Source organism: Salvelinus namaycush, chromosome 8 (assembly GCF_016432855.1).
Source record: "Salvelinus namaycush isolate Seneca chromosome 8, SaNama_1.0, whole genome shotgun sequence".
Classification (NCBI taxonomy): Eukaryota; Metazoa; Chordata; class Actinopteri; order Salmoniformes; family Salmonidae; genus Salvelinus; species Salvelinus namaycush.
This window is the reverse complement of record NC_052314.1, coordinates 52,136,495-52,163,201: the sequence shown is the minus strand read 5'-3', so window position 1 is coordinate 52,163,201 and position 26,707 is coordinate 52,136,495. Positions and strand designations below refer to the sequence as shown.

The 26,707-nt window shown below is 40.6% G+C and overlaps 1 protein-coding gene across 1 annotated transcript in view; it reads right to left on the bottom strand.

Annotated features, from left to right (window-relative positions):
• LOC120052181 overlaps positions 1–26,320 on the bottom strand; it is a 31,132-nt gene extending 4,812 nt beyond the window's left edge. The window contains exons 1-5 of the mRNA XM_038999014.1: positions 26,202–26,320; positions 25,626–25,693; positions 21,237–21,569; positions 19,766–20,058; positions 7,146–7,248 (exon numbers count right to left, since the gene is read on the bottom strand). Coding sequence (XP_038854942.1) covers positions 7,146–7,248; positions 19,766–20,058; positions 21,237–21,569; positions 25,626–25,693; positions 26,202–26,320 — 916 coding nt within the window. The remainder of the gene's footprint in view (positions 1–7,145; positions 7,249–19,765; positions 20,059–21,236; positions 21,570–25,625; positions 25,694–26,201) is intronic.
• Positions 26,321–26,707: the final 387 nt, after the last annotated feature.

The following is a 26,707-nucleotide window of genomic DNA, read 5'->3' as shown; positions in this document are numbered from 1 at the left end:
GGACAGACTTCTCTCCATCTTAGCTACTGTTGTATCAATATGTTTTGACCATGACAGTTTACAATCCAGGGTTACTCCAAGCAGTTTATTCACCTTTTTGGTTAAGTGAATGATTTGTCCCAAATACAATACTTTTAGTTTGGAAATATTTAGGACTAACTTATTCTTTGCTACCCATTCCAAAACTAACTGCAGCTCTTTGTTGGCTGTTGCAGTCATTTCAGTCGCTGTAGTAGCTGACATATATAGTGTTGGGTCATCCACTTTACTCTTTGTTTCATAGTATAGTTTATTTTTATTTAGCTTAGTCATTTGATTTCTTAATTTGCAGTACGTTTGCCAATCAGTTGGGCTGCCAGACTTATTTGCCATACCTTTTGCCTCATCCCTCTCGACCATACAATGTTTAAATTTCTCATCAATCCATGTCGATTTAACAGTTTTTACAGTCATTTTCATGGGTGCGTGCTTATTAGTAACTGGAATAAGCAATTTCAGAAATGTGTCAAGTGCGGCGTCTGGTTGCTCCTCATTACACACCACAGACCAGCAAATATTCTTTACATCATCAACATATGAATCAATACAAAACTTATTGTGTGACCTCTTATACACTATATTAGGCCCATCCTTTGGAACTTTGGTTTTTCAGAAAGTTTGTTGGCCCTCTATGATGTCACGTAGGTTGCCATATTGCTATGTTTTCATTTATAAAGCCTTTTACAAAAAGTCCCACTGTACCTAATATCTTTACTAAACTTTAGACATACGAGTTACCAGGGATGGCTAACCCTGGAAATTCATTTGGTCTCTACTGAGTTAGGTAAATCAGCTTTTAGCTTTGTTGCACCTTATTTGTTGAACAATCTTCCAAACGTTCTGAAATGTTATGTTTTGGTGCCTCTAGGCCAATTCAGAATGCTGATTGAGGACCTTTTAACTGATGAATGTCTTTGTTTTTTTTATGACCATGTTTGTCTTTCTTTTTTTCTGCTTGCATTTTGTATTTATATTTTGATGTGTGTATTTTCTGTAATAATGTGATTCAGGGCTCATCTGTGAAAGAGACCTTGGTCTCAGTATGACTACATGATAAAAAAAGGTTAAATAAAAAATAAAAAAATACATAGTCAGTACACTCTTTGAAAGAAAGGTGCTATCTAGAACCAAAAAGGGTTACTTCGGTTATCCCCATAGGAGAACCCTTTGAAGAACCCCTTTTGGTTCCAGATAGAACCCTTTTGGGTTCCATATACAATAGAACCCTTTCCACAGAGGGCTCTACATGGAAACCCAAAGTTCGACCAGCCACAGAACCAAATCTACTCTTTTATCACAACTTTAATAGATGTTCATAAAATGTTCATGTTCCACATGTTTTTCTTAGCTTGTTTGCTATTTCTCTGACGTTAGCCAATATTAGTCCCCCCCCTCTTTTTTTAGGTGATAAAACCTTTATTTCCCCCACCTCAAAGTACTCTGGAATGTATAGATGACGTCCCTGAACCAATAACAGTTGGTTGTAATGTAAAGTTAACTAAAATGTTTTTTGTTTGTTGATATGTCAAAAAATACAAAAGTTACTGCCGTGGATTGGACGGGTGAGATCTCTAAACCAACAACAGTTTGTTATATTCATGCAAGTCATATGGGGTGGTAGCTTTTAAGGAAGTATTTTAATGTAAATTCAAAAACAAATATTATATATTTTTTAACAATGTCAAAAAGCACAAAAGTAATTGCCGTGGATTGTAGAGGCGAGGTAAACTGGGCACCAGTCTCTTTAGCTAACATTTCCCTCCTTGCCACTCCTGTCATTTCCCAACAGACTGCCTTTCGGCAATCTCAACATTCAATATACATTCGGATTTACGGAGCAGTTGCTGATTGGTAGTTGGAAACAACATTCATATTTTCCATGACAACGTTATGGAACATGGGGTGAGTGCAAATTTGGCACAATATATCATTTTAAGAACGATATAAACATTATACAAAAGGTGGGTCTAATCCTGAATGCTGATTGGTTAAAACCGCATTCCAGCCGGTGTTTATTCCACAAGTTACCACCGGCTAAATTTATGACATTAAAATGCCGATTTACTCTATTGCATCTGACTGTGCAATCCCCTCCCTCATCAGCCCAGCCAAGCAATTTACAAACTTGATCTCCACTATAAAAAGCATCTAGACATTATCTTGCATTTCTTTTAGACTAACATTTAGTTTTCAACAGCGGAGATTTGTATAAACCTTGCTGTCTGTCTCTCCGACATTTGCAACATTGTTTCAATATTTAAATTCGATCTCCAGCTGTCCCATAGTAATGAACGTGTAGGGCTCGGGAGTCCGGACGAGAGACAGGCAGGCAGCGTTTCTCTACCAGTTGAAATCATCAATCAGCTGGCATAATTTTTTGGGATTTCTACAAAGAAATGTCAATTGAAAAAGCTTAAAACTAAACAACATGAAGATAGTTTGCAGTCTTTCCAGCTTCAGTTTGAAGTGATTATGTTAGGTGTGTTGTTGGCTAGCTCCTCTGAACAACAGTGTCCTAACCAGTGAACAGGGTTGGGGAGCAAAGGATTACATGTAATCAGTTAAATGTAAGGATTACAAAAAACGGTAATCCATTACGTAACAAGCAAAAATATTTTAATCAGATTACAGATACTTTTGAAAAACTAGATGATTACTTTGAGGATTACTTTTAAATTCAAAAATGATGTTTGCGACAAAAACCTTTGACACTTCTCGTGTTTTCTCAAGTCAGAGAACACTATGATGGCGGGAAAAGAGAAGGAATTGTCTTTCGTAGACTACAGTGTTCCAATGGTGGGACTGCTGTCTATATTCAAAGATTATCCAACTTGAATAAAAGCTTGGAGGTAAGGATAAACGCTTGGATTTAGGGCTCCCGAGTGGCGCAGTGGCATCTCAGTGCAAGAGGCATCACTACAGTCCCTGGTTTGAATCCAGGCTGTATCACATCCGGCTGTGATTGGGAGTCCCATAGAGCCGTGCACAATTGGCCCAGCGTCGTCTGGGTTTGGCCGGGGTTGGCCATCATTGTAAATAAGAATTTGTTCTCAACTGACTTGCCTAGTTAAATAAAGGTTACAAGGATGACAGCAGTGGTGTAGTCCACGGTGATACGGATATCACTTATTAATGATATCTACATTGATGTGAATCCCACAGCTGCTCTCTCATTTAGCTATTTGCACCTTCCGGATCATGGTTGTTGCGGATGTATATTTGAACCTAATAATGGTTGGATTCAAGAAGTTTAAGCTGCCTATCAATCATTGTTTTTGAAACCAGTGGACAGCCAGTGAAAGGGGCGCTCTTGCAACTGCTGCATAATGCGGATCCCAGTCTATGGAATAAAAGTGGGGCTTTTATTACTCAATCTAATTCATGCCTATAAAAAAATACATCCATAGGCCTAATGGACACATGCTCAAACTCGCACACTTTTTTGATAGACATAAAGGTGCAATCTGTAGTGGCTACATCCTTAATGTAAAGATGTCATTTTATCGTATTGTTATATGTAGTAGAAAGTGATGGTTTAGAAGAAGCCTACATAACCAACCCATAAAGTAACATTTTACATTTATCCTGCAATAGATGTTGTTCAATTGGTAACATACATTTTTGTCTACTTTTAATGCCTCTTAAGGGGAAAGTAATTTAAAAGTAACTGAATGTAATAAGTTTGGGTAATCCAAAAGTTACATTACCGATTACAATTTTGGACAGGTAACTAGTAACTGTAACGCATTACATTTAGAAAGTAACCTACCCAACCGTGTGAGTGAGCACATTTCCTATGCCAGGCGAAATTGCACCTCATTAGCTCATTGTTATGGATGTAGACAAAAATTGTTCAGAGAAAGAGGGAATTGTCACAACTGCATGTATGAGAAACTAGGGAATGAGCTCTGCCCATGGAAATGTGCAATTCAATGTGAATCATAAATAAATAGCTGTCGATGTTGTGACCATCCCCCCAAAAATGTCACTGTGGTTTCTATTCTGATATACTGTATCCAGGTCTTTGCTACAATGTTTCACTGCTGTTTTCAGATCCATGGATAGCACCCCCTATACACTGTTTCGATCTGGCATTCAATTTTACTATGCATAGACCAGATGTGCGCTGTTTTCAGAACCATGGACAGAGTCCCTAGAAAACAAAGTTCTAGAACTATCAACCAGCGCTTGAGCAGTTTTGCTCTACATGGCAGCCAATATGAATAGAACTAATGGCCAGAGAACGCCTAACATGTCACTTGACAATCAGTGTTAGTGAATGTAGCATCACGTTTTGTTGAAAAATGGATGGTTCGGGAAATAATCTTGATTTTAAATGCTGGTAACCCATTGTATAAAAGCAATAATACACGTAAGTCCATGTGTTATGACATTTTTATAATGGCTGTGATGGTCTACACCACTGGGCTTTGCATCGTGGCTATGACCACAGCCATGATAAAAATGTCATAACACATGTCCTCTCATGTATTATCGCTTAAATACCAATATGACCTGCTGCGGTCATTCCCTTGTGAGATGGCAGTGTCAATGCACGTTCATGTTGTTCAAAGTGGCTAGAGAGGGCTTCTTAATGATATGATACGGAAAATATTTACCTACATATTAAATCGAACAACGTTTGCTTCAGTTGCATCCCATTAATGATAATGAGAGAAAATAAACTGAATAACTGGCATCTGTCGTCATTCCTCGCACATATTCTGAGTTGATATTCATGTCATAAAAAGGAATTCCCTTTACCACGCCCACAAATTGGGAATAACAAACATTCTTTCCCATTGTAAAAGAGCCAACTTCATAGAAGATTTTTACTTACATAGAAATAACAAAACATTTCGAAAGGCTGCTGTGTTGTTCAATGTATATGTAACCAGGTAAGAAATCCCGACCTATGGTTTGCGGTGCGCCCATGTATGGAAATAAACCCTGCAAGAAAAGCTCTGTGGCTTCAGGCTATTCCGCATAGGAGAGTGGGAAATGTGGGGCCCCGTTGTCCAAGTATTTACACGAAGCTACGTATGCAGAAAACATTTAATCACAAGTAAGACAATGAACTTGTGTTGAGTGTAGTCCGTTTGTAACTCCACTCTCTACTTGTATCTGTATAGTTCGTTTGTGTTGTTGGTCTTAGCTAGCATAATGTTCCGCTCAGCAGCTAGCTTGCACTCACTCACGTGGCTGCTAGCACGTCATGAAAACGTCATGAATCTAAGTAGTGATAACACTCGGGAGCAGGCAATGTTGAAAAGTCATCTTAAGACGTGTTGTACTTTTGTTAAATGTAGTTTTGTAAATTGACTAAAACAAGCAGACAACAAGAAAATTGCCTTTTGAAAAAGGCTGTGAGCCAATGACCTACGTAACCACAGGATGTTTTCCTCACAGGCGGGCGGGGTCGCAACGTTCTTTCTAATACCGACTGGAACTACCTGCTGATAATCATGACTTTCTTACATAAAAAAAAAAAATGTTTGTATGGTCATTAGTTATATTATCTGTCTAGACAGGCTACTTTAGGAAACTTTCCGAATGGACATAGAGAGAATTAGCGAACTCACACACACTCTAAAAGTCTAGACCATAAAAGGCTACACTGATCACGCGTGCCAGGCTGAAAAATGTGTTGGTGTCCCCATAGGCCTAATATTTAAATTGAGGAAATGTGATCATAATCATTATTTTAGCGATCCATGCTCGACGTCCCTCCTAATGAAAAGGTCCCCATCCTGCTGACGTAAGCTGCAGGATAGCACCACACTTGCAATTGATCTGCGTTTATGGATGAGAAAGTGAACTTGCCATTTCCAAAAAGGAGCTCGGTGGGGAGTCGGAGATTCCCTGTTTAACGATCTGTTGTCTACCTCAACAGCAAGGGTTTCATTAAATCGGCCAAGGCACTATATTTGTTTTATTACACATTTAAATAAACATGACGCATTTGACGATGTTCAAGTTCAACTTAAATTCATTGTCCCACAGCGTGCGTCAGACCTAAAAAAAAATTGGTCTCTGGCTTGCAATGCACAGGTGGTGGTCACCTACATCCACTGTAGTAGACTAGGCCTAATATAGTCTAGCCTACGAATGGTGGATTAATAGCCCAGCCTATGAATTAACTTTTTTGCATAAACATTGTGATTGGAGGATAGCTGTGAGTTGTTATAGAATCAGGATCAAATCCTCAGATTTCCTCAAGCTCATTAATGAAAGAATGTTCATATTTGAAGATTGCCAAAAGGCAAGTCCTTTTGGCAATGACAAGGAGTGGTAACGAGTGGAATGTTAGCTAAGAGACTGGTACTCAGGCTAGAGGTGAGGTCCCTGAACCAATAACAGTTGCCCAGTGACAGTGGTTGTATTCATGAAAGTCATATTGGGTGGAAGCTATTTAAAGGGCAATTCCGCCACTTTTCAACATCATATTCATCATCTTCAACACCAAACCAGTGTCTACATATGTGAAAACATCGCATTTCTATGATCTGGGGTTTAAAAGATAAGAAGAAAGTTCCATCACAGGGTAGGATAAAAAATCATAAACAGTGATTTTCAAAACCTGCAACGAGTTTCTAGGCAAAGGGAGGTTTTTTTTGCTCCCCGCGTCACCGCAAATACTTCATATTTTTTTGACAAAACATAGGAATGTGCCATTTTCACATATGTTGACACTGATATTGTGCTGGAGATTATGAAAATGAGATTGAAAAGTGGTGGAGTTGTTCTTTAAGTTTAAGGAAGCATTTTTTACATGAAATGAATCAACAAAATAGACAAAGTAAAAATACATACAAAAGTTATTGCTGTGGATCGGATAGAAGAGGCCCCTGAACCAATAATAGTTGGTTAAGTTGGGAATGCCATTAGGGAAATTCACATTCGGTCTGTGCTCTAAGCACTAGTCTGGGCTTCCTTGTCAGGAAAGTCAACAATCGTACAAAAATAGACCTAAATGTTTTAAATTTCCAAAGTTATTAATTAAAACATTGAACAACAAATATAACAATAATTAGGCTACTTATCTATCATCTCCCACATACACTTTTAGTTAGTGCAGCAAATCAGTAACAACAAAAGAAACATACCTTCAATGACAAAATATAGCAGAATGAACATCAGTCTGGCAAGACTTCTCCATCTCAACAAATGGTTCATTTCTCTAAAGCTCCAGCTGTTCAGTTGTGTGATCTGTGAATAACCGGACAGATGTGACCTTGTCTTGGTACAGAGGAGAGAATAGACTCAACCAGACCAGCAGCCCTCTGGTGTGTATTCATTACGCTGATTCTGTTGTAAAAACCTTTCTTAAACGGAAGCAAAGGTAACAGGGAGGGACGTACCTGAATTTGTCCAATAGAACCTGTTGTTTTAGTTGCAACTGTTTGGACTAATGATTACACCCCTGATCTCATCACCAGCCTGTCTCTCCCATCTACAGTGGTGTAGTTGCAAACACTGTCGGTATTCACACTTCAACGTCACAACACCCCGAGGAGATGGAGGCCATCAACTCTGAGCTCATTACATTATAGAACCCATCCCTCCTGAGATAGGGGGAGCAGTTAATAGACTTGTTGTGTAGTGATGAACCAGGGTGTAGGTTGTTAAATCAAATCAAATCTTATTTGTCACCTTACCGTGAAATTCTTACTTACAAGCCCTTAACCAACAATGCAGGTTTAAGAAAAATAAGAGTTAAGAAAAATATTTACTAAATAAACGAAATAAAAAAATAAAAGAGCACAATAAAATATCAATCACGAGGCTATATACAGGGGGCATCGGTATATGTGCGGTGGTACAGGTTAGTTGAGGTAATTAAGGTCATATGTACATGTTCAGCAGTCTTATGGCTTGGAGGTAGAAATTGTTAAGAAGGCTGTTGGATCTAGTCTTGGTTCTCCGGTACCGCTTGCTGTGTGGTAACAGAGAGAACAGGGTGGGTGGAGTCTTTGGCAATTTTCAGTTTTTTTTTTTTAGCAATTATTATTATTTTTCCTTCCCCTGACACCGCCTGTGTTAGAGGTCCTGGATGGCAGGAAGCTTGGCCCCAGTGATGTACTGGGCCGTACGCACTACCCTCTGTAGCACCTTGCGATCTGAGGCTGAGCAGTTGCCATTCCAGGCGATGATGCAACCAGTCAGGATGCTCTCGACGGTGCAGCTGTAGAACATTTTGAGGATCTGAGGTCCCATGCCAAATCTTTTCAGTCTCCTGAGGGGGAAAAGGCATTGTCATGACTCTCTTGGTGTGTTTGGACCATGATAGTTTGTTGGTGATGTGGACACCAAAGAACTTGAAGGTCTCAACCTGCTCAACTACAGCCCCGTCGATGAGAATGGAGGAGTGGTCAGGCCCTCCTTTTCCTGTAGTCCACGATCATCTCCTTTGTCTTGGTCATGTTGAGGGAGAGGTTGTTGACCTGGCACCACACTTCCAGGTCTCTGACCTCCTCCATATAGGCTGTCTCATTGTTGTCGGTGATCAGGCTTATCACTGTTGTGTCATCGGCAAACTTAATGATGGTGTTGGAGTGGTGCGGTGCTTGGCCACGCACTCAAGGGTGAACAGGGAGTACGGGAGGGGACTAAGCACGCACCCCTGAGGAGCCCCCGTGTTGAGGATCAGCGTGGCATATGTGTTGTTGCCTACCCTTACCACCTGGGGGCGGCCTGTCAGGAAGTCCAGGATCCAGTTGCAGAGGGAGGTGTTTAGTCCCAGGGTCCTTAGGTTAGTGATGAGCTTTGAGGGCACTATGGCGTTGAACGCTAAGTTGTAGTCAATGAACAGCATTCTCACGTAGGGGTTAGTTTTGTCCAGGTGGGAAAGGGCAGTGTTGAGTGCAATAGAGATTGCGTCATCTGTGGATCTGTTGGGGGGTATGCAAATTGGAGTGGGTCTATGGTTTCTGGGATGATGTTGTTGACGTGAGCCATGACCAGCCTTTCAAATCAGTTCATGGCTACAGACGTGAATGCTACAGGTTGGTCATTTTGGCAGGATCCCTTGGTTTTCTTGGGCACAGGGACTATGGTGGTCTGCTAGAAACATGTAGGTAATACAGACTTGGCCAAGGACAGGTTGAAAATGTCAGTGAAGACATTTGCCAGTTGGTCAGTGTATGCTGGCAGTACACGTCCTGGTAATCCATCTGGCACTGCGGGCTTGTGAATGTTGACCTGTTTAAAAGTCTTGCTCAAATCGGCTACAGCAAGTGTGATCACACACTCGTCCAGAACAGATGGTGCTCTCATGGCTGCTTCAGTGTTGCTTGCCTCGAAGTGTGCCGTATAAGTCATTAAGCTCATCTGATAGGCTTGTGTCACTGGGCAGCTCGTGGCTGGGTTTCCCTTTGTAGTCCGTAAAAGTTTGCAAGCCTTGCTACATCCGACAAGCATCGGAGCAGGTGTAGTAGAGCACATTCTTGTAGATTAAAGAGCACCTTCTAGTGTAGAAAATTGAGAATTCCACTGTGAATGGTTTGCCGTTTGCATTATCTTGTAAGGTAGCCTTCTATGTTCTATTATGTGAGGTATATACACTGAGTGTACAAAACATTAGGAAAACCTGCTCTTTCCATGACATAGACTGACCATGTAAATCCAGGTGAAAGCTACAATCCCTTATTGATGTCTCAGCCACCTGTTAAATTCACTTCAATCAGTGTAAATGAAGGGGAGGAGACAGGTTAAAGAAATATTTTTAAGCCTTGAGACAATTGAGACTGTGCATTCACAGGGTGAATGGATATGACAACATTTTTAAGTGTCCCTTGAACAGTGTATGGCAGTAGGTTCCAGATGCACCGGTTTGAGTTTGACAAGAACTGCTATGTAGCTAGGTTTTTCACTCTCAACAGTTTCCCAGTGTGTATCCAGAATGGAATACCGCCGAAAAGACATCCAGTCCACTTGACACAACTGTGGGAAGCATTGGAGTCAACGTGGGTCAGCATCCCTGTGGAACACTTTCGACAACTTGTAGAGTCCATGCCCTGGCGAATTGAGGCTGTTCTGAGTGCAAAAGTGGGTGCAACTTAATATTAGGAAGATGTTCCTAATATTTTGTACACTTAGTACCTTCAGAAAGTATTCATAACAATTGACTTATTTGACATTTTGTTGTGTTACGAATGAAATTAAAAATGGATTAAATAGATGTTTTTTCCTCACCCATCTACACACAATACCCCATAATGACAAAGTAAAGATATGTTTTTAGAAATGTTTTCACATTTATTGAAATTAAATACAGAAATATCTCATTTACACAAGTATTCATACCCCGAGTCAATAGTTTGTAGATGCATCTTTGGCAGTGATTACAGCTGTGTCTTTCTAGGTAAGTCTATAAGAGCTTTGCACACCTGGATTGTACAATATTTGCACATTCTTATTCTCTAAGCTTTGTCAAGTTAGTTGTTGATCATTGCTAGACAGCCTTTTTCAAGTCTTGCCATAGATTTTAAGTCCAAATTGTAGCTAGGCCACTCAGGAACATTCAATGTCTTCTTGGTAAGCAACACCCGTGTAAATTTGTCCTTTTGTTTTAGGTTATTGTCTTGCTAAAAGGTGAATTTGTCTCCCAGTGTTTTGGAAATCAGACTGAACCAGATTTTCCTCTTGGATTTTGCCTGTTCTTAGCTCTATTCCGTTAATTTGTATCCTAATAAACTCCCAAGTCCTTGCCGATGTAGCCACAAACATTCTTGAAAATATGAATAGTGGTACACAGTGATGTGTTGTGTTGGATTTGCACCAAAAATAATGCTTTGTATTCAGGAAATAAAGTAAATTTTTTCGTCACATTTTTTGCAGATTTACTTTAGTGCCTTATTGCAAACAGGATTCATGTTTTGGAATATTTGTATTCTCTACTGGCTTCCTTCTTTTCACTCTGTCATTTAGGTTAGTATTGTGGACAACTGCAATGTTGTTGATCCATCCTCCATTTTCTCCTATCACAGCCATTAAACTCTGTAACTGTTTTAAAGTCACTATTGGCCTCATGGTGAAAACCCTGAGCAGTTTCCTTCCTCTCCAGCAACTGAGTTAGGAAGGACGTCTATATCTTTGTAGTGACTGGGTGTATTGATACCCCATCAAAAGTGCAATTAATAACTTCACCATGCTCAAAGGGATGTATTCAATGTTTGTCTTTTATATTTTTACCCATCTACCAATAGGTGGTCTTCTTTGTGAGGCATTGTAAAACCTCCCTGGTCTTTGTGTTTGAATCTGTGTTTAAAATTCACTGCTCGACTGAGGGACCTTACAGATAACTGCTTTAACATTTAAACTAAAAATTTACTCTGGCACAATCAGACATACAGTGCTGAATGTATCATCAACATCATATTTGCATATAACTGTACCGGTGTCTGACTCTCTCATTCCCTTCATAAGTTAACCTGGTGTGTGTTGCAGTACAGTAAAAGTAGCATTGTAGCATGACTTGCCATACAGTAGGATTAACTGATGAAAAGAAAAGTAAATCCCAAAATGTGTAATAAAATGTAAAGATATTTGCTTTCATAAAGCAGTGATGGAAAAAGTATCCAATTGTCATACTTGTTGTGGTTGATTGTTAGTTGATCTCATGTGTTTACATTGAATAGAATATCAAGGTGTTTTGACACTTGAACAGGATTTTCGGGTGTATCTCTAGATCAGGGTTTCGCAAGCTCAGTCCTGGGGCTCCCCCCGGAAAACTTCAACAGAGCTTGATGATGAGATGGTGACTTGAATCAGCTGTGTAGTGCTAGGGCAAAAAACTAAACGTGCACCCGAGGTTGGTAAACCTGCTCTAGATGACAGATTGATAACGCCATCACCTGCTGCTTATCTACTGCATCATATTTTCAATCAGCCTATGAAATGTGATGCATTAGATAGAAAGGAAACTGCCTGAAGACCAGGGTATCAGGCCGGGGTATTATGTACATACAATGAAGGTTACTGAAGGAGTATTAGGTACATTTACAATGGATGTTACTGAGTGTTAATGTCCGTTAGAGAGAATGGTAAATGGTAGTTCATGTGTCAAGACTAATAAATGCAGTTCAAAAGAAAATGCTATAAAAGGTGCAGCTGCTACATCTTTTCAATACTGTATTAGAAAGTTATTACACTTGTTGCCTCTATCAGATCAGAGTAGCATGTCTCTTTCTATGAGCATGGTGTGGTCCTGATAGAAATGTGTTGTATAGAACTTACTGTACAGACACCTCTTCTGTACATCACTCTGCACGGTTCTTTGAATAAGGCCCTGATGTTAGTCTCAAAACAACACCCACAAACGGAGAGAGAGTGGGAGCCTTGTGGTTGCTTTAGCTCAAGTAAAACTACACAAATACATGTATCAAAATGAACGTGTCAACTTACATGGATTCCATCAACCCCCACAACACCCCCATATTGTCTGTAAACGTGTGTTAGCGTGCGTGTGTGTGCATGTACGCTTTTCTATTGCCATCTATGTTAGCGTGTGGTTATCGCTTATTTGTTCTCTCTGTTGTCAGTAGCCTATATGGGTCATTCGCTTTCATTCTCCTTATAGGGGAGATGTGGTACCTTCCTCTATCTCCGCACAGCTTTTCTCAAGTAAGAAAGCTGTCACCACAAACCATGCTCTCAGTCTCCTGCACCCACATTTAGCAGGAGACTTTTATCAAGTGACTTACAATATGTGTATTTAACTAAAATAGGTAAGATAACCACATTCAGTTTCACAATAATTCCCAAAAACTTATATCGGCCAATAATTCTGTGCAAGTCAGATCTGTGCTAGGTAGCTAGTCAAATTAAGCACTCCTGTGCCTAACCTTTAACCTCAACAGTTTAAACTGAACAGAAAGGGAAATGAACAGAACAGATAATGACGCCTGTTGTTCTGTGGTCAGAGGCAATAGGACGGCTTCCAACTCTGACCTGTTATCAAAGTGTCCCTCTGTTAGTACTCGGGGGAGCATAGTCTTCCATAGCTCATTGGTACAGTGTGGCGCTTGCAACCCCAGGGTAGTGGGTTTGATTCCCGAGACCACCCGTACGTAAAATGTATGAACACATGACTTTGGATAAAAGTTTCTGTTAAATGACGCAATGATTTTACCATGTATACTGAATAGAATTTCTAGCTGCATGCTGACATTTTAACATTATATGGCCCCTCTCACTTTCAGAGGAGAGAGAGATAGAGAAAGAGAGACAGACATACATTGAGAGAGAGAAATACACTTGAGATGGAGACACTAGACACAAGAACGAGAGAGAGTCAGATATTAAATAATGTATTAGCCATTGGAAAACATTTTAAAGTGCCTGAATGGTGTGGTAATTATGATTTGCCAGGATTAGCCAGAACTGGAAAGTGTGGTTGCCATGCATGGGCAGGAGGGTAAGAGAGATGGGGTCTTAGTGTTTGAGATGTGTTCATGAAGTACAACACCACAAGCTCATCAATAGCATCTTAATTGGAGTAAATGCTCATAAGATCATTTTAAGAAAGAAGGGGTATGATCAATGATGTTTATTTGTCTTTATGGAGACATGTAGTTAAGGTCTCTGTCTCTAAGCTAGACAGGATGTGGTGGGGCTGCAGAGAAACACAGATGATAGAAAACGGGGGCAGGGAGAAATACACCATCTCTGACTGATATCATCAACCACACGGCCAAGGTGACAAGCACCAAAAACCTGTTCAAACTAAATTAATTGAAAGTATTAAATGTGTGATTCAGAGTAGGGCTAATGCCAAATAAAGTAGTGTTAATTGTATAGAATTTGACCTTTTGAGAACATGGTAAGTGTTTTATTTGTCTCCTCCCCACGGGGGAGTCTTAGCAAAGATTAGGGACGGCTGCTGTGTGAAACTAATCTGTAAAAGTAGAAAGTCCCAAAACAGCATGGTTGTGTAATGAAACCATAGAAAGTAGTGCACCTAGTCAAAAATCTAATCTAATCAAATATTATTGGTAGCACACACATATTTTGCAGATGTTATTACAGGTGCAGTGAAACGTTTCCAGTTCCAACAGAGCTATACTGTAATATTGGGGCGTCAGGTGGTTTGGAGCATTGGGCCAGTAAGCGAAAAGTAAAAATATAGCAAGGCAATTAACCATATTTGCTCCAGAGTCGCCGTCAATATTGGCTGAACCCTGGCCGTAACCCCACTCGATGAGGGCGTCTCAGGGGGAGGAGATCCTTGATAATCTTCTTGTTGCTCCTGTGATACCAGGTGCTGTAAATATCCTTGAGGGCAGGCAGTAAGCTGATATCTGGTGTTTGGAGGGTGTCTGAATGTTTGAATGTAAAGTGCTTTAAAGTGTTTTAATACATAGAAATTAAGTGCTCTGAAACACTCAACCTCAATATTGGTGTTTTTATACTGAAACTTTTGGGGGTTTTAGTATATATAAAAGGCAGCATCAAAGAAATATATGTATATACATATATACAAATGTATGCAAGTCATTTAAATAATTTGTTCATTTAATTTTCTTTAAAAAAATGTAAGAATAAATCCAAATTAATGTGTTGCTCAAAATGTAAGACTATTTCAGAAAAATAACCAAAGAGAGAGAAAATGTAGTGATTGAACTCATTAGAAGTATTTGGTTTTAATCACCTTGCATTTCTTATCTTGTTTTAGAGGATTGTGGGTAATACAAAAATACTGACTTTATTATTCTTTCACACAATGTATGCATCATCCAAAGTGATACACTACTATGCAAAGTCTTCCCAGAGCCACCAGTCATAAGCTTTAAGAGATGTCCTACCCTAAATGACATATTAGTCCACAGCTACCTTCCTGGTGGCTCTAAAAAGACTCGGCTAGACCACAAACCCAAGGGCTCTTTTAAATGCAACCATTGCAGAAATATTGCACAGAAAAAGTATTTTGTTGACACAAAACGGAGTATCAAGACAAGCATTTAATTAACTGTAAAACCACTCATCGACAGATTGGAATGTCCACAGTGCAAGGTATTCTATACAGACATAGAGACGCCTTCAAGACTGCTTAGCGGAACACAAGTACGCCATATGGGTAGGCAACGAAGACTACCCCATGGCAAGGCACTACAAGTCCTTACACCATTGCAACCCAGCCTTCAAACAAGCTATACGTACTGATCATGTTCCGTCCTCAATTAGAAAAGGGGACGGTACCATCATCTTTGAAATGCAAGAGAAAGGCCATAATGTATTATTCCAGCCAAGACACAATTTAGATTTTGGCTAGTAGATGGCAGCAGTGTATGTGCAAAGTTTTAGAATGATCCAATGAACCATTGCATTTCTGTTCAAAATGTTGTATCAAGACTGCCCAAATGTGCCTAATTGGTTTATTAATACAATTTCAAGTTCATAACTTGAAACATACAATAGCATGGCATTCTTTCACTGTAATAGCTCCTGTAAATTGGACAGTGCAGTTAGATTAACAAGAATTTAAGCTTTCTGCCAATATCAGATATGTCTGTCCTGGGAAATGTTCTTGTTACTTACAACCTCATGCTAATCACATTAGCCTATGTTAGCTCAACCGTCCCACGGGGGACCCACCGATCCTGTAGAGGTTTAAAACAGCTAAACCGAAGTGAAAGTTTGGGGATTTACATACTACAGGCCACTAAGTTAAGTATCCTGGTTTAAATGAAGATATACATATTTCACCATTCCTGTAGAGTTGTGAGAGGTCCCTTTGCTGTCATCTAGTGGACATAATGATTTATTTCCCTCAGCTATATTGCTCTGGTCCTTGTTAGCTGTGATCTAGTGTACTATAAAATATATGGCTCTCCTATCCTCACCACTTTGCTAAGGGCTGTTCTCTGCATGGCGCAATGCGGAGTGACTGGACACAGCCCTTAGCCGTGGTATATTGGCCATATATCACAAACCCCAGAGGTGCCTTATTGCTATTATAAACTGGTTACCAATGTAATTAAAGCAGTAAAAATACATGTTTTGTCATACCCATGGTATACGGTCTGATAAACCAAGGCTTTCAGACAATCCGCGTTCAGGGCTGGAACAACCCAGTTTATAAATGAACTTCTACACAGAATATGTGAAAAGAACGTGTTGAAATGTTGCTTGCCTGAACTAACTCCTCTACATTAATAATGACAATAATTATACATCAAACATACATACATTATTTTTTAGAAATTAGTCTACACAGTCTTATCTGTGCACTGTGAACAGATTTACTGGTCCCACCTTGTATGCTAATTCTTTGACAGATATTCTTTCAAAATAATACTTATTTATTTTAAGACACATATATACAGTGGGGCAAAAAAGTATTTAGTCAGCCACCAATTGTGCAAGTTCTCTCACTTAAAAAGATGAGAGGCCTGTAATTTTCATCATATGTACACTACAACTATGACAGACAAAATGAGAAAAAAAATCCAGAAAATCACATTGTAGGATTTTTTATGAATTTATTAAATTCATTTAAATAGCCCAAAACAAAACCCAAACAATAAACAGGTGATACTAATCAGGGACCATCTTCGGTGGGATTCGTGACACTAGCTCTATTAGGCAGGGGCGTCAAACTCATTCCACAGTGCCGAGTGTCTGCGGGTTTTTGGTTTTTGATTTCAATTAAAACCTAACCAGGTGAGGGGAGTTCCTTAGTAATTTGTGACCTTCATTTACCAACCAAGGGTGGAGCAAAAACCTGCAGACACTCGGACCTCCCATGGTAGGAGTTGGACACATGTGGATTAAAGTAATTAACCAGTAAAGCTAGTTTAATCAGGTGTGTAGATGTTGCCCAGGACAAAACCCTGCGCCCACCATGAAACTCCATAGACTGTAGCGTAGCTCTAGCTAGCTGAAACTGTTGAGTAGGCCTATAGCTGAGATTTTAATTGAAAACCTTGACAGATCAGTGAAAATGCATACTGGTTTGAGAAATGTCTAAAAAGCTATAAATCAATCTCCAAAACATTACATACTAGCGATTACAATTACATTGTTTTATTGCATACTTCACTTACCAGGAAAGAGGGTGATCGCATGGGAGGATCGGGTACGTTCCAAGTTGCCTTCTTTGTTGAAGTCATGATGCGCATTTGTGTTGTAGGTCAACATACACAGATTCTGCACAGAATAAGAATATACATTCTAACTGCCTGGAAATGCGTTTGTTAGATTCATTTAATTTTCTATTCATAAATAAACCGAACAACGCAGAAAGTAAACTCCCCTGCAGCCGATTGTGTTGACGAGCTGGAACGTGCTCCGCATTACATTGGGTTGAAGTTGCCTGTAGAGGACTGATCTTGGGTCAGTTTTCCGTTCTTTTCTCGTACGACTTGGGGAGAGGAAGCAACATCACCCGCAAGGGTTTTGATCGGCCAACATATGTTTTCTGACTGCAATGAGCCCAACATCACCCACAAATATTAAGTGAAATTAAGCATAGAAAACAGTATTTACCATTGATAATGTATTTAAATGTTCCCTGGCAAAGAACCCAAAAGAGTGCCATTACTTGGAGTAATCTCTGAACGGTTTCAAAATGCCTACCTGTTGAATATCCTCTTGTCTACAAGAAATAAATGTTTCAAAAACCATTGGCTAAATGAGGAAATTCATACTACGGAAGAGTGGAGTGGTAGATTGAAAGAAACGTATTTAATGGAAAAGTCACCCATAAAATAAATCTAAAGACAAATGTAGGCTATGCATGTAGGCTACACATTGGATGTAGACTAAACATTGGAACCGCTCCTTGAAAAATATTATTGTGTAGACATGACTTAGTTTAAAGCAACCAAACAATTGTTTGTTATTTTTGCATGTATTTAATTATTACTTTATTTCCCTTGGTTTCTTAATTCTATAGTTATATTGTTTGTTGTATAGCCTGTTGGTATCTCAGACGACCAGAACCTTAATAATAATCACCGTACTTACTTCACAAACAATAATTATACTAGTCGACTGCATGGACACATAGTGGGCTACTGACTCACTCCGCGGTGGTCGTGAATGGGTATGAGAGCTGGACACGCCGCGACCAGGACCCTACTGTTGTCTATTACACACACCAATGCCTCGTTCAGGTGCTATCGGAGTTCTCGGAAATTCCTGGTTTCGACTGGGAAGTTTCACTTGAATGAACCCCCAAATAGGAATTACAAGTGGGAAATGAGAAAATGATGTTGTCAATCTTATTGGTTTAAGAATTATTCCGACTTCAAAAGCACTTGAACACAATCATGTCGGAGTTACACATTTCCATTTTCCCATGAAAATGTGAAGCCAGCACAATACAGCATTCAAGTGCTAGTCGGTACTAGGAAACTGATATTTCTGACTTGCTAACTGGTTGAACGCGTTACAGCTGCCTAAGTATATAACATGATTGACATGTCCGTAATAATCACAATGGAAAGGCCTTGGAAGTGCCATAAGTGTAAGCCAGCATAATTCATTATTTTACATTAACCTGTTTAACATGTAATACATGCATTATGAAGAAAATTGTGTAATTTAGGCTCCACAAAATATGAAATGTGTTATGAAGAAAATCGTGTATGGTTGCCTACATGACAAAAAGCCTTTCTGATTACAAGTGCACCAGTATCCCAAAGTATTAAGCGAAATCATGCATAGAAAACAGCATTGGCATTAATTAAGCAATTTTCCCCACACACTAATTCACATGTAAATGTGTCTTTTCTCACAAATTCGGTTCAGCAAGTTTAAAACACTACATATAAGCATACAACTACACCTTTTAAAACAGGGTTAAACAAAGACACCATTTATGTATATTCTTAACGTTGAATTAGGCATACAGAAGAACAATAGTCTATCGCGTCTATGGTTGTTGCAAAGGCTTGTGTGTAGTAGCCTACTGGTTAAATTTGTGTCTTTTCGCACGAATTAAGTATCACATAAATTCGTGTCTTTTCTCACGAATTAAGCCACACAAAAACGCACGAAATTTGCTTATGTACATATATCCACGAATTGAATGTGAGCATTGAACGTGAGATTGTGTTGCAAAATGCAACACAATCTCGCAACAGGAGATTGTGTTGGAATCGCAGTGAAGTGAGGAGCACGGTGTTTTCACAGAAGCATTTTTAAACCACAGATCATAGTAATAGTAATCATGTAATCTAAACTGCATTCTAGGTCAATTGGTTGTGCTATTAGATGAAGCACAGTGATAATACATTTAGTTGTTGTATAAATATAACATATCTGACATTGTATTCCGATTTTGACTTGGTTGCAGTTTTAAGGTTGAAAGCGCGATGAGAACACATTTAGATGACAACTTAACCAAAAATCTGACATTGTTTTTCCATTGGAATTTGGTTGTGCTTTTAGATAGTTGAAAGCATAGAACATATTCGGAATTCATCCAACTTCTGTCTTTTTGAGTGGGTGACTAAAGGTGGAAATCTCATTGAACAATGTCTCAACCAAATATTACCCAAATGTCCACATTGAAATGATGTGGCGAGTCCAGTTGGAGGCTTCTAATACCGTAGTAAATACTAATATTTATTACGGTATTAGTATAATATAATATTATTGTTTTATATGGTGTCTAACCCTCAGTGCTGGAAGAATAGCAGTGAATGGGGTTCCAAGTAAACAAATGAACCAGTCCAATAACAAAGAAAATGTTGCACATTACCATTAATGACATACCTACAAATTGAAGGCAGAGCGTTTCAATGTTGAGTTTGGTTGTCTGGTTGCTGACTGGGTTGGCAGCCACACAGCTGTAGATATCTTTGTCCTGTAGCTTTATCTCCAGAGGGAGAGCCAGGTTGGTGGAGAGGTCAGGGCTGCTGGTCTGGTTGAGTCTCTTCTCTCCTCTGTACCAGGACAGGGTCATGTCTCTCCGGTTCTCCACAGAACACACCACTGAACAGCTCCCCTTGCCTGATGAACTGTCCAGAAAATCACCAGGGATTTTTCTGACTTGAGGAAGTGGTACTAGAGCTGGGATTTTAAAATTAAAACAATGATTTAACACAGATTCATGTCATTAATATTGGTCTTCTGGGTAGGAGGACAACTCTCACTAGTAACAAAAGTGTGGTGAGCACTTTGGTGCAATTTTCACAAGTATGTGGTAAATTTTCACAACTCTAAGCACAAATCTAAACAGATCAAAACTGCTCATTTCAAAACTGAGCACATTCTCAATTGACTGAGTGCAACAAACAGTCACTTGTTCACTGCACCAAATCACCCTTTCAATTTGCATTCAAATTCAAAGTATTTGCACGTCACAATGCAATACTTGGTGTGACGTTAACACAGTGGTAGGATTTTACAGTGAGGAGGCAACAATGTGGATCTGTTTTTTCTTACCAGAGTGAGACTTTTAATTTAGAAAGTGAAGAATTATGCCGGCGACTGAACACTACATACAAACAAAAATAACAAACAGGATGACCCCCCCCCCCCCCCCCCCAAAAGAAATATCATATAGCTCCTGCCTCCTCTGGCATAAGCTACTTCCATTATACCCGTAGGCTACACTGAATAAACTATGAGCTTGAACGCACCCACTGTTTGACAGTGAAAACTCGTACCAGTAAATGCACAATAAACCAGGATAATCGTTAAATATTCGTTTTGATATACTTTCACGTTTTAATTGTTATATATGATCACATTGCAGTTGTAAATTTCGATAAGTAGGCCTAGGCTAAATACATGATTATACAGAGCATTTTAGGCTACCGAGCAACAAGAGGTTTTGCGCGCACAATCCAATTGTCTGCGTTCGACCACAAACTCTGAACATGGTTTATTTTATTTGACAGGTGATCAATAGACAAGACATCAGATAACATGACTAACCCCACTATTACAATAACATACATGTGATTATCATAAACGGTTTCAATTCTCAATATCGGTTAGGCCTATTCATAACAATCGCTACAATTGGGTTGTAAATATCATAATTGATACACTGTAAGCTGATGATAATGTAGCAGTTACAGTAACAAGTCACATAGAACAGTTGATATTGTGTAATGTTGCTTGGGGCAGAAATGGTATACAGTATACTACATCAATACCTTTTACTGTAGGCTTCTGTTTTACAATACTCTTGGGCATTGTGTCCCACTTGAAACACTGTTATATATAAAACCAACACTCACCATAGACAGTTCGATAGAATCTCTGAGAGGTTTTGTGTGTATTAAAAATGTCTATCTGATAAACTCCAGAGTTGCTGAGGGTGAGATTTCTGATGGTGAGAGATCCAGTTTGTCTGTCCAGCTGCAGTCTGTCTGGGAATCTTCCTTTGAATTCTGTGATGTTCTCTCCTCTGATGACCTGACTCTCAACTATTGAGGTGTTTGGAATGACTGGACCAAAGAACCAAAATATCTTATCAGCCTGTAGTCCAGTTAGTCCAGTGTGTAGAGTGACAGACTGCCTCTCTCTCCGTGTCAATATATTCACTTCAGCCTTCACAGCCCCTGACAGATCTGGAATCAATGAATATGAGTTGTTCAGTAACAAAGACAAAGGGCACAAATCATACTGTTTCTGTGTGTGTGTCAAGGTTATTATTGTTTTGTTTGAATTTTCAATTTGAAATTCAGTTCAGCTTAAGTTTGTTTTCAGATCCACTTTATTTGTTTTTATTTAGTTTAAGTTTTATAAAAACATGTATTTTCATTTTTATTGTTATTTGTTTTAGTGTTAGGGACAGAAAGTTCCCTCTTTGTGGGAGGCTAGGAGCCATTTATGTTTTAGTGTTTTGGGGAACGTCACTTCATGCAGCTGTGGGGCGGTAATGGTGCGTTCAAGACAACTGGGAAAATCATGACATGTGATGTAGTTGTTGAGCGGCTTCACTGCAAGTATTTTGTATGTTTTAAATATAAATGAAAAAAAATCATGAACTTCAGGTAGGAAAGTCGGAGGTCTAGAAAGAGGCCCGAGTTGGAATTCCGAGTTGGAACAAATCAAAACGATTTTTCCCTGTAGGAGCTTGTGTTCTTCCGAGTTCCTAGTTGTGTTAAACGCACTGAGTTCCGAGTTCCCTGTAGTTTTGAAATCGGCATAATGCATAATAAGGTGATGGTTAGGTTCAATGGTAGACTCAGCGAGATGACGTAGATGCACAAAGTAAACTGTAGTTGTGGGTCAATTGCCACAACCTGGTCCCGGTTTCCCAAAAGCCCAAAACATTTCATTTATAGAACCTTCATAAGAACATCTTTAAATCTCCGAGCTGTTTCCCAAAGCAATCTTTATTAATATTGCACTTGAAAACGCTCGTAATCTAACGCTGATAACTTCAAAGTCGACTACAAATAAAGCCACTGTCTTTGCAAACCAGCGATGTATAAAAATATGCTTCAAATTAAAACCGAGATGACTGCATTAAAATATAAATATAGTGGGAGAATAATATTCAAATGCATTTCATGTTCAATCAATTGAGTTATATTTTGATACTTGTAGGTTGTCTGTAATTTGTCTCAAAATATTAGATGATGTGCATTAGAATAAGCCGCCTCAATATTTGTAGCCATAAGTGATAATATCTTTCTAGGAGCATCAATAAAAACACTCTTAAGCCTGGACTTCCTGACGGGCCGCCCCCAGGTGGTGAGGGTAGGTAGAAACACATCTGCCACGCTGATCCTCAACACTGGAGCTCCCCAGGGGTGCGTGCTCAGTCCCCTCCTGTACTCCCTGTTCACCCACGACTGCATGGCCAGGCATGACTACAACACCATCATTAAGTTTGCAGACGACACAACAGTGGTAGGCCTGATCATCGGCATTGACGAGACAGCCTATAGGGAGGAAGTCAGGGATCTGGCCGGGTGGTGCCAGAACAACAACCTATCCCTCAACGTAAGCAAGACAAAGGAGATTATTGTGGACTACAGGAAAAGGAGGACCGAGCACGCCCCCATTCTCATCGATGGGGCTGTAGTGGAGCAGGTTGAGAGCTTCAAGTTCCTTGGTGTCCACATCAACAACAAACTAGAATGGTCCAAACACACCAAGACAGTTGTGAAGAGGGCACGACCAAGCCTATTACCCCTCAGGAAACTAAAAAGATTTGGCATGGGTCCTGAGATCCTCAAAAGGTTCTACAGCTGCAACCTCGAGACCATCCTGACTGGTTGCATCACTGCCTGTTGTAGCAATTGCTCGGCCTCTGACCGCAAGGCACTACAGAGGGTAGTGCGTACGGCCCACTACATCACAATTGTCAAAGACCCCAGCCACCCCAGTCATAGACTGTTCTCTCCACTACCGCATGGAAAGCGGTACCGGACTGCCAAGTCTAGGACAAAAAGGCTTCTCAACAGTTTTTACCCCCAAGCCATAAGACTCCTGAACAGGTAATCAAATGGCTACCCGGACTATTTGCATTGTGTGCCCCCCTTCAAACCCCTCTTTTTACGCTGCTGCTACTCTCTGTTTATCATATATGCATAGTCACTTTAACTATACATTCATGTACATACTACCTCAATTGGGCCGACCAAATAGTGCTCCCCCACATTGGCTAACCGGGCTATCTGCATTGTGTCCCACCCACCACCCGCCAACCCCTCTTTTACGCTACTGCTACTCTCTGTTAATCATATATGCATAGTCACTTTAACCATATCTACATGTACATACTACCTCAATCAGCCTGACTAACCGGTGTCTGTATGTAGCCTCGCTACTTTTATAGCCTCGCTACTGTATATAGCCTGTCTTTTTACTGTTGTTTTATCTCTTTACCTACCTATTGTTCACGTAATACTTTTTTTGCACTATTGGTTAGAGCCTGTAAGTAAGCATTTCACTGAAAGGTCTATCTATACCTGTTGTTTTCAGCGCACGTGACAAATAAACTTTGATTTGAGAATATCAGTCTGTCCCTGATGATTTTCCTGGAGAGAAGTGGCTTCTTTGCTGCCCTTCTTGACACCAGGCCATCCTCCAAAAGTCTTTGCCTCACTGTGTGTGCAGATGCACTCACACTTGCCTGCTGCCATTCCTGAGCAAGCTCTGTACTGGTGGTGCCCCGATCCCGCAGCTGAATCAACTTTAGGAGATGGTCCTGGTGCTTGGTGGACTTTTTGGGCGCCCTGAAGCCTTCTTCACAACAATTTAACCGCTCTCCTTGAAGTTCTTGACGATCCGATAAATGGTTGATTTAGGTGCAATCTTACTGGCAGCAATATCCTTGCCTGTGAAGCCCTTTTTGTGCCAAACAATGATGACGGCACGTGTTTCCTTGCAGGTAACCATTGTTGACAGAGGAAGAACAATGATTCCAATTCCTTTTGAAGCTTCTAGTCTGTTATTCGAACTCAATCAGCATGACAGAGTGATCTCCAGCCTTTTCCTCGTCAACACTCACACCTGTGTTAACGAGAGAATCACTGACATGATGTCAGCTGGTCCTTTTGTGGCAGGGCTGAAATGCAGTGGAAATGTTTTTTGGGGATTCAGTTCATTTGCATGGCAAAGAGGGACTTTGCAATTAATTGCAATTCATCTGATCACTCTTCATAACATTCTGGAGTTTATGCGAATTGCCATCATACAAACTGAGGCAGCAGACTTTGTGAAAATTACTATTTGTGTCATTCTCAAAACTTTGGCCACGACTGTACAACCCTCAAACTACTTTCAGAATATCCACTGACTAGCCTTATATATTGCACACCCTTTTGTTTGTCCATTTTCATCTCACACAATTTTACATGAATTTAATGTTTTTCAAACATTTGAATTTCAGTAGCTCCTTGGTCATGTGACCTACTGGACTCAACCAAGGTTCAGAATGTCCACTGACTATCCTTCTATATTGCACACCCTTTAGTTTGTCCATTTTCATCTCACGCGGTTTTACATTCATTTATTTCTGTTTTTAATTATCAGCGCTCCTTGGTCATGTGACCTACTGGACTCAACCAAGGTTCAGAATGTCCACGGACTGGCAGAGATGGGCGCCGCGAGGCATCCGGTGCGGTAACATGACTGATCCAGGAGAAGCTGGCGGGAGCCCCGGGGAGAGTTCTCTTTTCTTTGTGAAGGGCAGGGAGCCCTAGAATGGGTTCGTCCCGAGAAAGGGGCCCAAGCCTTGGAAAGCGTTGCGGTTTCGGCAGCGTCCGGTGAGCTCTCGCTGGCCTTTGAAAATCCGGGGGAGAGTGTGTAAATCTCGTGCCGGGCCGTACCCATATCCACAGCAGGTCTCCAAGGTGAACAGCCTCTGGCATGTTAGAACAATGTAGTTAAGGGAAGATGGCAAAGTCAGATCCATAACTTCCGGATATATAGTACCATAGCCCATGGAGGGCTCTTCCATTCTCTACTCTGTGTGTCACCTGTTTTGAGGGAGTCTGGCCAATGGCTAGGAGACAAACTGTCTCTAGCATGTTAGTACAGGTGGGGTAAGGGAGATAACGAGGTAACCTTCTAGCAGGGCTCTTCCAATCCCTCCCTGTATGTCACCTGTTTTCAGGTGTCACTAACGATGTAAACCAAACGGGAGTTACCTCGGTACTAGTCCGTACGCAAAGAGAGTCCTGCAGATGGTGACGGCTGTTGATCGTTAACGGAAGGCGGCAGTCGGCAGTCGGTCCTGGAATATGGGGATTTCGGTCAAGCATGAATATGTGAGGGCGGTTCCACCAGACTCAATGATTTGCTGTGGTGCTCTTGTAAGTGAATCCTGACCTTGACAGGAAGCCAATCAAAGAATGATGGCTTGAACACATCCCTGGCTTTAGCTAGGAGGGGGGAGTTAAGACCTGGGAGATGCTGATGAAAGTGTACTACTGGCATCAGTCTGATCACAGAGCAGATGTGGTGAAACGTTTAAACACGCGTCCCCCGTATACTTAGCTTACTTAAATTTCGAAAGTTTGAATCGAACGCTGGCTTCGGCAGGACCCGCTAACAGTGGAGCACTAAATAGAGATGGAATGTGCTTAGTGGTTATGGACACTGCCAGGTCTCAGGTCCGCCTCAGGTCCGCCTGCGGGACTCTATACATTCTATGTGGGAGCTCTCCTCTACGCTCATTGGAGCATGTAGTGGAGATGGCATGTGCCTTACCATTTGCTGACACTACCAGGCCTTAGGCTTACCTGAGTGTGGGACACCACACATTGTAGGTGGCGAGGTCTCCTCTACGCTCACTAGACTCGAGGCGGAGACTAAACCCATTGGCCCCGCAGTGATAGGGCATTGCATGGATCTGGCTCATGCCCTATGAATTGGGGAGAGGCATCTCCAGCTTGTCTGGGGAGGGAGGCCTACATCTGATGTGGGTAGTACCATCCATGCCAATTGATTTGCTGTGGACCCATAAAACGGACGGAAGAAGCCTAGGTTCCCACCGGGCACAGATCACTGAATGTCAACTTTGATGAAATTCAAAGGAGCGTATCCACCTGTCGCGTTCACACTCAAATCACCCAAGTACATATGTGCTTGGCTGAGGATCCAATAGTGCGAAGCTACCATCTGTGGAACTATGACTGAACGCCTCTAAGTCAGAATCCCCCCCAAATGTAACAATATCGTAGCGCCATGGATCTTTGGTTGGCCCGGGATAGCCTGCCTCTTTTGGCAGTTGAGTAGAGCCATTCGT